Source organism: Pecten maximus, chromosome 11 (genome assembly GCF_902652985.1).
Source record: "Pecten maximus chromosome 11, xPecMax1.1, whole genome shotgun sequence".
Taxonomy (NCBI): domain Eukaryota; kingdom Metazoa; phylum Mollusca; class Bivalvia; order Pectinida; family Pectinidae; genus Pecten; species Pecten maximus.
Window position 1 is genome coordinate 14,719,935 of NC_047025.1, and position 17,279 is coordinate 14,737,213.

At 33.7% G+C, this 17,279-nt stretch overlaps 1 protein-coding gene across 2 annotated transcripts; it reads right to left on the bottom strand.

Moving 5' to 3' along the window:
* Positions 1 to 7,696: 7,696 nt before the first annotated feature.
* Positions 7,697 to 16,963, bottom strand: LOC117338312 (sushi, von Willebrand factor type A, EGF and pentraxin domain-containing protein 1-like). 2 transcript variants are annotated; one of them, XM_033899605.1, is made up of 6 exons: positions 16,535 to 16,963; positions 12,540 to 12,636; positions 12,131 to 12,310; positions 11,720 to 11,890; positions 10,843 to 11,015; positions 7,697 to 9,869 (listed from the first exon to the last, which is right to left on the bottom strand). In XM_033899605.1, exons 1-6 carry the CDS (start codon positions 16,862 to 16,864, stop codon positions 9,837 to 9,839), a joined length of 984 nt encoding a protein of 327 aa, XP_033755496.1. In that variant the 5' UTR covers positions 16,865 to 16,963; the 3' UTR covers positions 7,697 to 9,836. The 2 variants fall into 2 exon arrangements, with proteins under 2 accessions (XP_033755496.1, XP_033755495.1); XM_033899604.1 differs by having other exon boundaries at positions 10,839 to 11,015.
* Positions 16,964 to 17,279: the final 316 nt, after the last annotated feature.

Consider the following 17,279-nt stretch of genomic DNA (forward strand, 5'->3'; position numbering starts at 1 on the left):
TACAAGTAATGTTTAAATTTGTTTGAATTTAGAATGTCGACACAAGATTGTTCTCATCTGTCTCTCCATAGTATGTATGTTCCTTAAAAGAGTTTCGTAAAATTTTGGCAAGTTTTTTGTTACCAAAAATTATTTTAAAGGATTTTAGAACTGTCCTTTTACTCCGATTAACTGTATCACCTTTCAAATAATTGGTCCCTGATGTTTTAAAAACAAGTAATAACACGAATACATACTGTGTTATGTCATTATATGACATTTCATTAGTTTATTTACTAGTGAAATAACATAATCTTAATATCACGGAAGCACGTGATGATTGGCACCTGATTTACCTGAAAATTTTCGAAAAAAAAAATACTTAAAATAAGCACCAAAATTGAATTGAATTAAAATAATCTATCAGCAAAGTCCGCTGTCAGTAGATTAAATTCACAAATCTCGAGTTTGAATAACTCTTTTCAAACTTTATCATAATAACTTAATGTTTTAATTTGTTTGAATTTAAAATGTCGACGAATGATCGTCCTTAATAGATTATGGTTACTTTTAAGAAACAATGATAAAGTAAGTGATAAAAAATCAAAGATTCAGTTACTGAAAAGAAACAAAGATTAAGTTAATAATAAGAACAAAAGATAAAGTTACTGATAGGAACCAAAGATTAAGTTACTTATACGAAACAAAGATAAAGTTACTGATAGGAACCAAAGATAAAGTTACTGATAAGAACAAAAGATAAAGTTACTGATAAGAACCAAAGATAAAGTTACTGATAGGAACCAATGATAAAGTTACTTATAGGAACCAAAGATAAAGTTACTGATAAGAACAAAAGATAAAGTTCCTGATAGGAACCAAAGATAAAGTTACTTATACGAAACAAAGATAAAGTTACTGATAGGAATCAAAGATAAAGTTACTGATAAGAACAAAAGATAAAGTTACTGATAAGAACAAAAGATAAAGTTACTGATAGGAACCAAAGATAAAGTTACTGATAAGAACCAAAGATAAAGTTACTGATAGGAACCAAAGATAAAGTTACTGATAAAAATAAAAGATAAAGTTACTGATAAGAACAAAAGATAAAGTTACTGATAGGAACCAAAGATAAAGTTACTGATAGGAACCAAAGATAAAGTTACTTATAGGAACCAAAGATAAAGTTACTTATAGGAACCAAAGATAAAGTTACTGATAAGAACCAAAGATAAAGCTACTTATACGAAACAAAGATAAAGTTACTGATAAGAACCAAAGATAAAGTTACTGATAGGAACCAAAGATAAAATTACTGATAAGAACAAAAGATAAAGTTACTGATAAGAACCAAAGATAAAGTTACTGATAGGAACCAAAGATAAAGTTACTGATAGGAACCAAAGATAAAGTTACTGATAAAAACAAAAGATAAAGTTACTGATAAGAACAAAAGATAAAGTTACTGATAGGAACCAAAGATAAAGTTACTGATAGGAACCAAAGATAAAGTTACTTATAGGAACCAAAGATAAAGTTACTTATAGGAACCAAAGATAAAGTTACTGATAAGAACCAAAGATAAAGCTACTTATACGAAACAAAGATAAAGTTACTGATAAGAACCAAAGATAAAGTTACTGATAGGAACCAAAGATAAAATTACTGATAAGAACAAAAGATAAAGTTACTGATAAGAACCAAAGATAAAGTTACTGATAGGAACCAAAGATAAAGTTACTGATAGGAACCAAAGATAAAGTTACTGATAGGAACCAAAGATAAAGTTACTTATAGGAACCAAAGATAAAGTTACTTATAGGAACCAAAGATAAAGTTACTGATAAGAACCAAACATAAAGCTACTTATACGAAACAAAGATAAAGTTACTGATAAGAACCAAAGATAAAGTTACTGATAGGAACCAAAGATAAAGCTACTTATACGAAACAAAGATAAAGTTACTGATAAGAACCAAAGATAAAGTTACTGATAGGAACCAAAGATAAAATTACTGATAAGAACAAAAGATAAAGTTACTTATAGGAACCAAAGATAAAGTTACTTATAGGAACCAAAGATAAAATTACTGATAGGAACCAAAGATAAAGTTACTTATAGGAACCAAAGATAAAGTTACTGATAGGAACCAAAGATAAAGTTACTGATAGGAACCAAAGATAAAGTTACTGATAAGAACCAAAGATAAAGTTACTGATAGGAACCAAAGATAAAATTACTGATAAGAACAAAAGATAAAGTTACTGATAGGAACCAAAGATAAAGTTACTTATAGGAACCAAAGATAAAATTACTGATAGGAACCAAAGATAAAGTTACTTATAGGAACCAAAGATAAAGTTACTGATAGGAACCAAAGATAAAGTTACTGATAGGAACCAAAGATAAAGTTACTGATAGGAACCAAAGATAAAGTTACTGATATGAACCAAAGATAAAGTTACTTATACGAAAAAAAGATAAAGTTACTGATAAGAAACAAAAGAAAAAATTAAACAAAAATGAGATAAAGTTAATGGGAACTTTGGCATTCGAGCGTTTGATGTGGCATTCGGTTTCTGTGTTAAAAAGTCACTGTACATAAAATGCAGTTCAAAATAAACTTGCTAAATCAGTTTATCTACAAAGAGGTATGATGGCTTGACAAACTGTTAATATTAAGTGAATGTTTTTAAAGAAAAGCTTCTCGTCGTTTTGATCTTTGTTTCTTGTTAGAAAATGTTCTTTACATAGGAAGACTGCTTTGTCGACATTGTAAGTTAAAATTAAAATATATATATATATAATTATATATAACATAGTAACACAAATGACGAAGGAAGATAACTTTTTGACTCGTATATATACATGTATATAAGAGTATTTCTTATGGAAAGAAGTCGGTTTTGACTTACCGAAATAACTGTGGCTCCCTCTCCATAGATATACCCAGAAGTCACTCCAAAATCTCCTGGTCTTGTGTTGACGTCGTCTTCGATAAGTCTACACCTTAGATCTGTAACGTTGTATGTGAAAGATTTGCACACGGACTCCATTCCACAATACCGTGCACAGCCATATAAACCGACCCCACTGATGGACAAGTATCCCGTACTGGACAAATAACAGTTACGTAAAAACAGGGGCACGTGCGGTTCTATCCCCTGGATTAAAGACGAGATATAAAATATCAGCAATAACGTTTTCGATTCCATGTTTGAAGGAAGATTTATGGTGTGTTTAATTCTACATGAACCGGTGTGAGACTATTTAAGCAACATAGTGACCTTATGTATTATACCTATCGCATAATGAACCTTTTAAAGGATAATGACAATGACCTTTAAATGATATTTAAGATGACGATGGTTATATTCGCTTTGTTGTATTGAATATCAATAACATAAGTCCTGAAAGCAATCAGCTGGACAACTCTCTGTGTTTTACATTATAGCAGCTAACTCATCATCAAATATTTACACTTTTAAGGGATACTTCCATTACATTTCATAAACTGCTCATCTTAACATATTGATTTCAAAAATGCATTACAGTGTCTTTTAAGGTCTTTCTATTGAGTGTACTTACATATAGACGAGTACCTAGACCTCAATAATCAAATACCATTTGTTTAAAAGGAAATGAAATACAGACGCATAAATATATGTTTGAATGTCCATTGGGCTGTAAAATCAATGCTTGAAAATACATTGTACGTCATTAGGTTTACTGTTTGATTGCTTAGTTGACAGTTAATGGCCGAATGACAGCCTAGCTGTTATACCCGGCAATAAATGTCCTTGGGACGATCTTTTTATACTCTTAATGTACTTAAATTGACGTTGAAAACGTGTCGTAGAAAACAGTATACGGGACTGCAATCATGATCTAGCAAGCGGTATGTTGCCAGTGAAAAATCATTTAAATATGTACGTTTGCAATATGAATGCTAGATGCAAGGTATTTTCATCGACTTTATAGTGTTATCCAAATGAAACAACATGCCCGGGTCATTCATCACGGTAATATCCGTTTGCTTTATACCCCAGCTTCATGAAATCATCCGTGTCTTATATCACTTGTGGAAAATTTTAAGATGTTCTTCTTCAGAATCATACTCTTTTAGTACGAGAATTCAGAAACATTGCCACAAGTGAGTATAATTTCAAGATGGCCGCCTCAATTGGTTAACTAGCGCTTGAAATTTTCAAATCTCTGTAGATGATTATAATAAGTTATACTTCTTACTTTGCTATACATACATCAGCCTTTATCACTACTTTGAGACGTTTTGGAATAGATTTATATAAATTCTTGATAAATTATAATGGTATTTTTGTCATATGTGCCGAATTATATTATCCAACAGAACATGAGTGGTGATGTTATGGACATGTTTCTGAAGTTCACACTCAATAGAATGCTACATATTTTCAAATTGTTGAGGTCCTTTAAGGTGGCCAATCCATGTTATTGACATCATTTTTCTCCATAATTGTCTTGTTTTTGGTGGTTGTTTGGTGGGTAATAGCGTGAATAACGGACCACAAAGACTTCGAAGTATTTGTATGTATTTTACCATTTATACTACCAGTAGCTATAGTGACAATCAGACATTTTATTAACTAATTCTGCAAATTACCATACCGTTCCACACTTTAAATATCTACTGATAGAAAATATCTCTTTTCAAGGAAAGTGAATATATATGGTTATGAACTATACGATTTTAACCTATAATCGAGTAATAATGAAATATATAAAATACACAGAGGATGAAGTCGTGAGCGTGATTGAATTTCTGGTTGGCAACATCTTTTGTTGAGCTTGGCGATGGGACTTTTTTTTTTTTTTTTATTCATCTTGGAACGTACAATTAGTGGGAATTAGTGGAGGTCCTGAGCAGCTTCCGCTTGAAGCTGTCTAAGGATTCAGCAGTAACAGTGTCTGGCGGTAGAGAGTTCCAGATGGGTATAGTGTTTGGAAAGAAACTGTATTTGTAGTAGTCTGTAGATGGTGAGGATTGCTGATATTGAAAGGGGTGCATGGAAGAGCGTGTAGATTTGGCTAGGGGTTTCATGTATGGTGTTGCATCTATTGCCACTAGTTGGTTATGTATTTTATAGAGCATAGATAGTTTGATGTTATTTCTGCGTTTTTCCAGTGTGTCCAGATTAAGATGTTCTAACATCGAAGACACACTGGATGTATTGTGGTGTCGGTCTGTGATGTATCGAGCAGATCTTCTTTGGACTCGTTCTAAAATGTTTATATTCTTGTTGGTATGTGGTGACCATACTGACGCACAATATTCAAGGTTAGATCGTACAAAGGCCTTATATGCAGTACATTTTGTTTTTTCATTATTTATTTTTAAATTGCGGCGGAGAAACCCTAGCATTCTGTTAGACTTTGATGTTATGTTGTCAATATGTCTGTCCCAGGTCATGTTTTGGGTTAATGATACCCCCAGATATTTAGCATGTTTTACATTTTCCAAGGTGTGGCCTTTCAGCATGTATGAAGGTATAATTGGAGACCGGGATCTAGTGATAGATAGTGAAACACACTTATCCGGATGAAATTCCATACCCCATGTTTTTTCCCAGATTGATAATTTATGAAGGTCTCTCTGTAGAGCACTGGAGTCTTCAGAGTTGTGAATTTCACGATACAGTATACAGTCATCTGCAAATAACCTGGTTTTAGACGAAACAGATGCTGGCAGGTCATTTATAAAAATTAAGAAGAGTAGGGGACCCAGGACTGATCCTTGGGGTACCCCACTTATAACTGGCAATTGTTCCGATACCTCACCATCCAAGACAACCTGCTGAGATCTGTTACTGAGGAACGATGATACCCATTTCCAGGTGTTATCACATATCCCATACTTTGACAGTTTCAGGAGGAGTTTATGGTGAGGCACCTTGTCAAAGGCTTTTGAAAAGTCTAAAATAATCATATCTGTTTGTACTCCATTGTGGAGGTTACTAAGGAGCTCATGAGACAAAGTAAGAAGTTGTGTTTCACAGCTTCGTTTAGAACGAAAGCCATGTTGACAGTCTACAAGAATTTTATGATTGTCCAGATGTTTAAGAATGTTTGATACAATGATATGTTCTAATGTTTTGCAGCATATTGATGTAAGGGAAACTGGACGATAGTTGCTAGGTAGGTATTTGTCCCCTTTCTTAAAGATGGGAATAACATTAGCCCTCTTCCAATCTGAGGGAACATCGCCACTCTGTAATGATGTATTGAAAATCTGTGTAAGTATAGGTGCAAGTTTAGCTGAAAATAATTTTAAGATACGGCCTGGGATTTCATCTGGACCAGTGGCTTTGGATGGATTAATGTTGTTCAAGAGTTTCTCTACTCCTTGCACAGAAATATTTATAGGTGGCATTTTTGGAATATTTGTTTCATGGAGTGGTGGGATATTGTCATTTTCCTTTGTGAACACAGAGTGGTATTGCTTGTTCAGGATATTTGCTTTTGCTTTGGTATTGTCAACTAGCAGGCCTTCTGATCTTAAAGGTCCTACCCCACTGTTATCTTTCTTTAAGTTTTTTATATAGTTCCAAAATTTCTTGTTTTTTTTTCAGGAATGGTAGTGTTTTCGTCATAACATAGGATGTTGTCTAGATATGACCAGTAGGCTCTCCTCGTTTCTCTCTGTAATACTCTTTTTGCATTCTTGTAGTTTTCAGTATTTAAAGAGCAGAACAGGTCACAAAGGGCTTGTATAGTCCTTCTATTTTACTTTGATATTCACACTCATTGTGAGTTATCTTTAAACAATAAGAAAGTAAGTTACTATGAATCGATCGAATACATCCCCAATCAACGGGAATAGGACATTTACCTCGATCTTTGTGACAGACACTTTACCAGGATACCATCGCCAGGACATAGTTATATCACAGATTGAAAGTAAAACGGAAACAGCAGATGTATTAACGATCGCTGATCACGTGAAACACTATAAAAGGAAAACAGGAAGTCGACTACTTTTCCATTATCTTCATTTGTATGCTCTAAATTTACCCGAAAGCCTTTGTTGTAATTGTTTTATGCATAACTTAAACAAACTATATTCGGAAACGCCTTTTAGATATCGAACCATCAATGACATTACAAATATAGTGTAAATACCGTAGACTTTAAATCATTGATCCCGAAATGGACGACAGGATAGTATTGTTGAGTTAAAGTTATTAAAGAGGCATTCCTTGATTCAAACAGCAGATTTGCACAATGATTTATAAATATTATAAATAAATGAAGCCTACACTCATGTTTGTGCCAAAGTGTGATGGAGTAAATAAAATATTTGCAAAGAAATCCGTAAAGTGAGGTCGCTGTGCGTGGGTATGTGAATATTCTGCCACTTATCCGCTTCATGTAGATAGCACATGCCAACCGTAAAGAGAGCAGAGCATGGCGAACGATGTAGTTGTTTGTTTTTGTTGTAACAATAAATCCCAAGCATAGCTTATGTACTTAGTACCTATGTTATAGTATCTTACAAAACTAGTCATTGAAATTAGAATATCAAAGGAAAATACAACAGCAAAGGCACTTACACACATTTACATAGGGGCCCAACAGGGAACAAACACGTATGCTATGCAAACAAAACATGTGACATGCATGTGAATGAAGGAAATTGCTACAAATTTAGTACCAAGATAAGTCAAATACACAATATACTCTTAAAATCATTTATTGTGGGTTGATGAGGTAATATTTACTCTAAATTTCAGCAAGGGAGTAAGTATAACTTCGAGCATTACAACAATACAAACCTGTCAGGCTAAATTCTTCGTTCGACTCGACCGAGTCAGCCTCCTTCGTTTTATCCATCTTTACACCTTGTTGCCAATAATAATACTTTTTATGACGTTCACTGTCTTGTCGTTTTCTAGTTTTCCTTTCCGATTCAATTTAATTGACCCACTAACTAATCATTTTTTTACACGGTCAGTCATGTTTTTTATTTTTCATTTTCGTATTTCGGGTCGAAGATACATTTTCAAAAATTGCAATCTTTAAGAATTTTGGGTTATCTTTTGACTTTGATAATCATATTAAGGTAAAATTTATAACTGTTATAACTGTTACGCGTTCAGAAAAATAAAAAAAATTCCAGCTTACTTCTATTTTTGTAGCGCAAAATCATTTCAACGACGTTATGCCCATCAATTCGTTTTGGCTGACACTTGAAGGCCGCTTCACGCGGTCTTGGAAATGATTACACGCAAAAGGTAGATCACAATTGTTATTCTAAAACATATTTTTTATATAGATTTGAATTAATTCATTGCTTTGAAATTAATAAAACTGTTAATCATTTGTTATGATTTGTAATTAATTGTAACTTATCCACACATTTCTGAAATTGTCAGACATGCATATTAATTAGCGGCATTTCACGTCAGGTTATATTCCTACGCCCCAGCTAATATTTTGGAAAAATCACATTGACACAAAACATGTCAATTCATCAAGTTTTTTTTTCAAAGTTAAAAAGTACCATATCCAACAACTACTCGTTTTGTAACCTCTATATATCCGACCGACACCATCAAAACATGACATTGTCAAACAGATACTGACATGATACCTTAGTAATGTTATCAGTGGCAGGAAACCAATATTGAAAACTGGTTATGTCCCCTGAGCTCATAATAGTATATTATCAACTTTCAACATTACGTCATGTTAAATAGTATCTTCACATACTTATTTAACAATAGATACCTCAAACATATTTATAACAGAGTATCTACATTTTAACAATGACATATAATAACAATAAATTTCAAAAATGAATAATGCTGTTTTATACATTCTTTCATCCTTCTAGGACTCGTCAGTAATGGTAAGGACCTACATGTGCTAAACTAGGAGGGAACTGAATAAATCAAAACAGGTCGAAGAAAGAGGTATAGAAATTTAAATAAAGAGGATACAATAGCCTCATACTCTGATAATTTAAATGTACAAATTACCAATTGTGGATTTAAAAGAACGTTAAGTACAGACGTATAATGAAACGTGGCATACAGGCTTCGGCCAACTTCGGGGATTAAAGTAATCCAGCAGAGCTCACCACCTTTGATATCAAAGATTGGTGATAAGAAAAATTTCAATACAAAAGTAGAGTGCTTTATACACCTGTTACGTCCTTGTGAGAATAACATCCAATTGATCGTTAACGGAGTCGGTTCTATCTGCAGTTTGTTAGTCCAGAATTAGTGCAAATCATTCAACACTTCTTTCGACTTACTTCCTCAGCTTCCCAGCAGACATAGCGTATTCTTTTCCCGCTTCTGCACCGGGTTTTTTCGATACACAAAAACATCAATAGGCATGTTGGCACAATGACATACAAAATAAAGCGATCTCTCAACATGAATACTCCTTAAACAGGTCAACGCAACATAATGGTCGAATATAGTCCCGATTCTGACAATTCATGAATTCACATTGGCATGACAATGATATAAACATGGTTTCACTCATGCGTTAAGGTTTCTTACCCTTATACTGGACATAAATTTCCAACAATAAAATTTTACTTTTTATACACATATCTTTAAATCGTTTAGGGAGCTTATATCTTTAAATATAACCAGTTTTCGAACCAGACGGTGGCACGGTACTTTAAAAAAACAAAATGGTGCTTCGCAAGTCATCCATTATTGACACTCAAACTGTGGCTGGGACCAGTTACCGTCACTTTGACACGTGACCTTCATATTTCCGGGATTAGTAGACGTATATCCCCCTTGGCAAAAGAATGTTACTGTGTTTTGGTACGTTAAACTTCCATAACTATAACCGTTTACCCCAGGAGGTGTATTTGGATATCCACAACCTAAAAACATACAATAAAGAAGATTGTCTTATTAAGTGACAAATTGGAACCATCTCATTGTTTTTCTTAGATATCTTTAAGTTACATACTTCTGATCTACTTTGGTAAGAATAGGGTTTATTACCATTGTATGTTAATTTCGACAGTATTGCAAATTCTCTGCTGAGATTACTTTATTTATATGCGTACGAGCCAGAGTCATGCCGATCTACATACGTACAAGTTGTATGTCTGTAGCTCACCATGATATCTGCTTATTATGTTATCTGCCTGTCTCAAAGAGAAGACGGATTTATATAAGTACGAAAGTACTTCTTTCCGAATTCTTTACTATTCTATGTTTGTAATATTCTATGTAAATATTTGAACAATAAAATACTGTTTAAACCAAGAATAGGGACTTCGTGTCTTGCGTTTCGGGTTAAATTCATCGAACAAGGTCACTAGAACGAAAGGGAAAAAACTAGAAACTAAATAAGCCAAATAAAGATAATCAAGGATCCATCAACGTAACTCGATCTCATTAATCAATCCTTCAAAAATGTGTTTAACATTGTTAGCATAACTTTGGTGTAAACAAATAGCACAGATTCACATTATGTTATCAATTGGATAAATGCTAAATAACTTGTATGGTCTTTTTAACGAACGAATGTTAGAATTAAAAAGAAAACTCCTTTGCTTTAAGCATTTAGGGTATCATGTGCATCAAACAACTCGCCTATTCTTGAAACGACGAAAAAACTTTCAAACAATTTGTTGTTTTATTTAAAACGAATAACTATACACTAGATATTTTATAATAACAATATTCTGATATACGTTCTTTTCACCTTGTTGCATGCCTGGGATATTGTGGAAGTCTTCTAAAGATCAGGAATATATATTGTTAATATCGCGAGGATTTATTTGTGATATCAAGCGATAAAATATACCAGCTAGGATCATTAATTTTCTATGTGCACTTACTTACTGGGTCGCATACGATATCCAATGCTTCCCATGATCCTTGAGTGTTGCAGTGTCTATTTCCGGTTCCTGATGCCAATACATATCCTACATCACATGTATAGGAGATGGTAGTACCTGCAGGTGCTACAGTCGCCGTGGTGATCGCATTCTGCATCGACGACACAATCACACAATCTGAAAACAGAGGAAAGACGAGCTCTTGGTTTTCTTAACTCCCATATTCCCCTCTATTTGAACCATTTAAAATTTGAACTTTTGTATTTTTGTTTTTGCTTTTTTATTTATTTATTATTTATTTATTTTATTTTTATCTAAATGAAAAGCTATAATAAGTGGACAATAAACAACGGAGAATACCATCATTATAACGACACTGATATTCTATCTTAAAATCGATAAAACGAGGGCACAATAGTATATATTTATAGAGGAATCTTTAAAAAGAACAGGAGGAAAAAGAGAAAGCATCGGAAGGATAAGCGTCTTCTGCTTCATCGACGACACAAGCCATGCAAACCTTCGGCTCGTGCTGGTTCGGTCATATTGTCAAAACAGAAACTAGGTGGTAAAAGCAACTTTGTATTGTACCAATACATATCGAACATGTCTGACTTCATGTCGGACTGGAATGTGTTTGTCTACTAACCATAACAGTTTTCAATGGTCACCATCAACGTAAATCTCTATGATCTCCTCTTCTGGTTTTTTCCCCTTATAATTATTATTCATTTATTCATCTATCTATCTTCAAATAATAAATTAGTTGAACACATTGACATATATATAAATGGTTATAGTGTTATTATGGCAATGAATATTTTTTGAAATCAAATCAAATAATATACATATCAACTTTACCAAATTATCAATATATTCACCTGGTATACACTCCAAAGACGATCCAGACCAAGTTCCATTAGGTTGGCATGTAATGTCACCGGAACCGGAAGTGGTAGATGTGGGAATGCACTCATATGTCCTTGTAGATCCTATGGTTGTATTTCCGGCAGAAATGATTGCATTAGAAACACTATGTGGGTTTCCGCAATCTAAAAACAAAACAAAATTTATCATATACTGCAATCTGTTCAATAACAAGAACTTTATCTAATTATTTGTTTACTACTGTTATTATATATACATTATCAAGTTAGAACTCCCTCACATAGCGAGTTCGATATTTTCTTTCTTGTATCGTACTATAATATGGAGATGACGATGATAAATCAAAATCAGTGGCATGACCAGCTATTTCAAAAGTAACATTGCTTAATTTTGACGGAAAATACCTGTACAATGCAGTTCCGGTTCTGACCAATTTCCGCTTGCCAGACAGACGACAGTCTTGTATCCTATATAACCGGTATCACACAATAAGTACCGTTGGATTCCTACTGGAGTAATGGTGTCGGAGACGTTATCAGCGTTCTCTGGACCACGATACGATATCTCTTTAGTAGGTCCACATGCTTAAACAAGAATGTTGAATAAATTTGAGACAAATATCTATATATAAACAATAGCTATTGTTCTTACGCAGAATCCATAAACAGGTAGTAATTCATTTATAAAGAATGGAGGAGTAAAATTTAAAAAAAATATACTTTTGTTAAAAAAAGGCAAGCGTGTTTCTTATATCAAAGTACGTTCTCTCAGTGAAATGTCTCAGTCTTCTAGAAAATTGCTTAAATGGGCTACCTGTTATAACACAGACCCGGGACCCGGACGACAGACGGACACATGTAGTGTAATCCGGACAGACATGATCACGACACGTTCCCATCAAAGATTCATCCTGAAATAATTAGAAAATAAATTTCCTGCTGTTATGCTATTTTTGATATCTTTGCGGTTCTGTTGATTTCGTTTCAAAGTTAAAATTGTATGTAGATTCGAATATTTGAATTAAGACGTTATTTCCTGACATTGTGTATACATGTATGTATCAATCAGGAACTAAACTTTTTTTTTTTTTTTTTTTTGCTATATAATGACATTATATCAACTGGTGTAATTAATATTTAAACAATAAAAATTGTATACATGTATTTCGTTTTTCAACATTCACAACAAATTCTAAGACTATAAGTGAAGACCTTCTCACCTGAACATAAGGATCGCGCGATCGAACCCCATGTTCCGAGAACATACCAAAATAAACCTGGATTGTTTTAACCTAGATTTATTGTCGATGTAGCAAACTACGCTTACTCTTCATCAACATCTGGTCTTTCTTTGTATTTATTTCAGGAATTTCCATGCAAATCTGTTTTTTTTTTTTTATGTTTTCCTTTCGTTTGATTTTAAGTTGGATGTAATTCATTATGAATCGACACTTTATTGTTTTTCACCCATTTTGTCGAAGGAAAATTTTATTGTTTAAAATCATATTATTTCAATAAAGAGTAATTCATATCAAGATTCTGATAAGAAGTAGCAGGTTTTAAAATATGAGTAGCTTGGTTTGGGGTGGGAATTGGGGATTGGGGGTAGGGGGTAAGGGTAAGGGATAAGGGGTGGGGGCTGATTCTCAGTGTGTATCGCTAGTATCATTTAAATTCAAACTAACTTGAGTCTAATTCTGACGTAGCAGTTACCAATAATATGTGTAATTAGAAGCATTTGTCACATTTCGAAGGGGTCATAGGAATACGGAGGCTTCAAAACTGTCTATTCTTTTTTTCGATTTGTATATAGTACCAATACCATTTAGGCCGAGCTTGTAAGCAATAACCCCTGCAGATGGGATCTATATTAAACCCAAACCCCAGCCTTACACAATAAGGCAGGTGAGCTGTATGATTAGTATAGCTTCTGTGTCAACCTACTGGATTTTTATGCCACAAAGCTTGGTTTCAAAATTGAAATAAAATACCATAAGTTTATTAATTCCTTTTGGGCATCTTCTTCTAAACGTCGGGTTTCAAATTGACTTAAGAAACAGGTAGTCTCTGTAGTCCAACGTTTACGGATAGGCATTTAAATCAAAGTTTAAGACTACTTGAATAAAAAAATGTTATTTGCCGAAAATGCTACGATATCAATTCTTCATTTTCTGGAGAAAACTTAACATAAACATGCTGATGATAACATGGTAGAAATGATATCTGCAAAGCATTTTTACATTACATTTTACATTACATTCTACATTTACATCAGGAACAGAAGATAAGAGTAAGATCATGCCCTGTTTACATTAAGCGAAATATTCTGAAGGTCAAAACACAGCTTCCTATTGCAGTCCATTCGTAATTATGCGCTAAAAGCATATCTAAATAGTGTGAAATAAATTGCTCAAAAAAAGTTTTGTGAAAAGTAATAGAACTGGTTTACTGTATTGCTATGTAATTTTTAACAGAAAACGATCATAGTTGAAAATCCGTTTTACATTAAAATTTCTATACTGGGTGTCATGAGTACAGATGGTCTGGCACCTACACTATTAATCGACAAAAGTGAAATTTCCACTTTCAAAATAACTGCCATGTTCCCCAATAACCACAAATAATGAATGATCTTACAGCCGCTGAATCAATCTTTCTGACAGGAACGCTATATGATAAATTGATGTTGGTTTACACAATAAACCACCTAATCTGGAATCCAATATAGCTTCATCGTCGTAGAATCTGATTGGCCATGTCAGTGTTGGTCTACATCGTAGTTCTAATTGTCCAAGTCGACCATGCCTAATACCTTGAAATTGAGGGCTGGTAGCGAAATCTATATTACTTGTCTTAAACCTTTTGACTTTTGGATGCAAAGGCTTACACTTGTTTCCAAATGTAGTATTCTAAATAGTATAGGATACTGGCTGTGTTGGCACATACCCCCATGGTTCTCTGTCCAGTCAAGCTTGCATCAAGCATCTTTGTTTTCAAGCCATATGACCCCAAATCTTGCAAAATACCCTTAAACCCTTGATAAACAACGACATCGCCATCTTTATCGAGCCAGAAGAGACTATTCATGATGGCTTTTGTAATCTTCGCATCATTATCGCTTCCAGAAAAAAGGTCCTACTGTGTCCAGAATGTAACCCTCAGACAGGGCTATGCTCATGAACTTCAGATTGTAACAAAATGGGCTTAGAATATTAAGGTGTTGTTGTGTTACAAGATACATGTAGTTCCGCTTCTTCTGGTAACAGTAGGCGATTCTCTGGAGCTTGTGATCAGAACTAAGGAATCAAGATACCGTCAAGATAGTCGTTCTCTAACCAAAAAATCGCCCCAGAGAATACTGTGCACCAGAATGTTGTTTTCTTTTGAAAGATGTTCACGTCCATGGAACCATGGAGTAATCTTATGTCTAATGGTTTTACTATGAAATGAAATGTTTTCGATATACTGGAAACTGGCATGTTAAAAAGAGATGGACACTGTTTCCAGGATATGTTCGTCTTCACTTTTACCCGGAACAACAGCAAGCAGAGGACGAACAATGTGAACGAATTTCTAGAAACTGCGTTCTTGGCCAGCCTGTCTAGGCTTTAAGCAATTTTATGAATAGAATAGATGCGTATAATAATATGATATTTCAAATCATGGATATGGAAGCTATTTCTATTATGAAGAAAATGTAAAAAGTAACGGCAAAAGAATGATGAGATAAGGGTATAATGACGTTGCCTCCATATGTCGTCATTACCTGTATGCCTCTATATAAGGAAAGGCAAATGCATATATTAACGTTTGGAGTGTAACAGGGTGGTCTGTTATGTCCTCTATCGTTCAACAAGTCATTGGGGTGACACACATAAAAAAATCTTTGTACAATTGGTAAAGCTTCGGGCAGAATTAGGGTAAGTAATGAAGCTCTCTATGTGCTTAATAATTTGGAATGGATTGGATATGGAAGACATTCAATTTGTCATTTATTAACAAAACAAAACTCTTTTTAAAAAAAGTATCGGCAGTATACTTACTGATTTAGTATTTTGGTATTTATTTATGGTTAAAACTTTCCTTTTCGTTAAAATGAATACTAGTAATTGCTTGTTATCTGTTTTGTGACAATCTGCATTTTAGTTTACTAATTTAGTTAGGCAAGTGCATCATCAATTAATTTCGGTTAACTTTATAGCCAAGATAACCACCTTTGATTGCACTAAGAAATATATCGGTGAGCGGTCTCTAAGCGTAAAACAATTCTTTTGGCCGATCCCTATGGGAAATATTAACATTGCTTGAAATCCCACCTTACTTAGTATCCAATATCAAAATATCAAATTAAACTAGGTGCAACAAAAGTACTGTAACCTTTATTTTCAGTCTTTTGCCTTGTTTTTAACTTAACATTTAACACCTTATGCTTCTTAAGCATGTTCACACTAACATTAACGATATAGATATGTACGTCAAGTGCATATCAATGAGAATAAATCATCATTAAACTACTTCTTTGTTAGTTGTATTTACTGAAGAATGTAACGATAAACCTGATGAGAATAAGACTTTCATTCGATAATTTTTGTAGTTTAACTCCTGCACGGAAAAGATATCGGATGTTTAAACGATAGACCGATAACAAAAATAACCCCAGTACTGTAACTAAAATAAAGTTTAACAATATCACGATTAAGATAGTAAGTGTGCTGCCTTAAAGTATTAATACTTATATTTCTATGCGTATGTATATTTTTTTAATTATCTAATACGCAAAAATTCCTTTCTTAACAAATATTGACTTACCGAAATAACTGTGGCTCTGTCTCCATAGATATTCCTAGGAGTCGCTCCAAACTTTCCTGGTTTTGTGTTGACGTCGTCTTCGATAAGTCTACATCTTAAATCTGTTGTATTGTATGTGAACGATTTGCAATCTGACTCCATCCCACAATACCGTGCACAGCTATACAAACCGACCTCACTGATGGACAAATACCCCGTACTGGACAAATAAAAGTTACGTATAAACTGGGGCACGTTTAGTTCTATCCCACAAGTAAGATATGACATGTACAATATCAGTAATAATGTTTTTGATTCCATGTTTGTAGACGTTTTGATGTGTTCCATCATTAGCCAGGCTGATACTTTAGGTCAAAGTGACGTTGTATAATATACCAACCCGATATCACCGAATAAAGTGATGGTTACAGTGTCAGTGGAGATGTTGACTTTGATGTATCAAACACCCGTACAATGAAGACATTAGAACGATCCGGTAGACAACTATAAGGCTATTACCGAATATCAGCGAGCCTAGCATCAAATATTGACACTTTTCAGTGATGCTTCCGTTACGTTTCATACTCTGGACGTTTTCAATCATTGATTACACCAATAATAAACACTATATATTACACCCTCTGTCGAAAGCTCTGTATTATGTGTACTTATATTATCCTGCTTCACAATTGAAGGATATTACTGCTGAAGCCAAATAAAAATTTCCGATAAAGTTTGACAACATACAAATTTTGATTGTCTATTG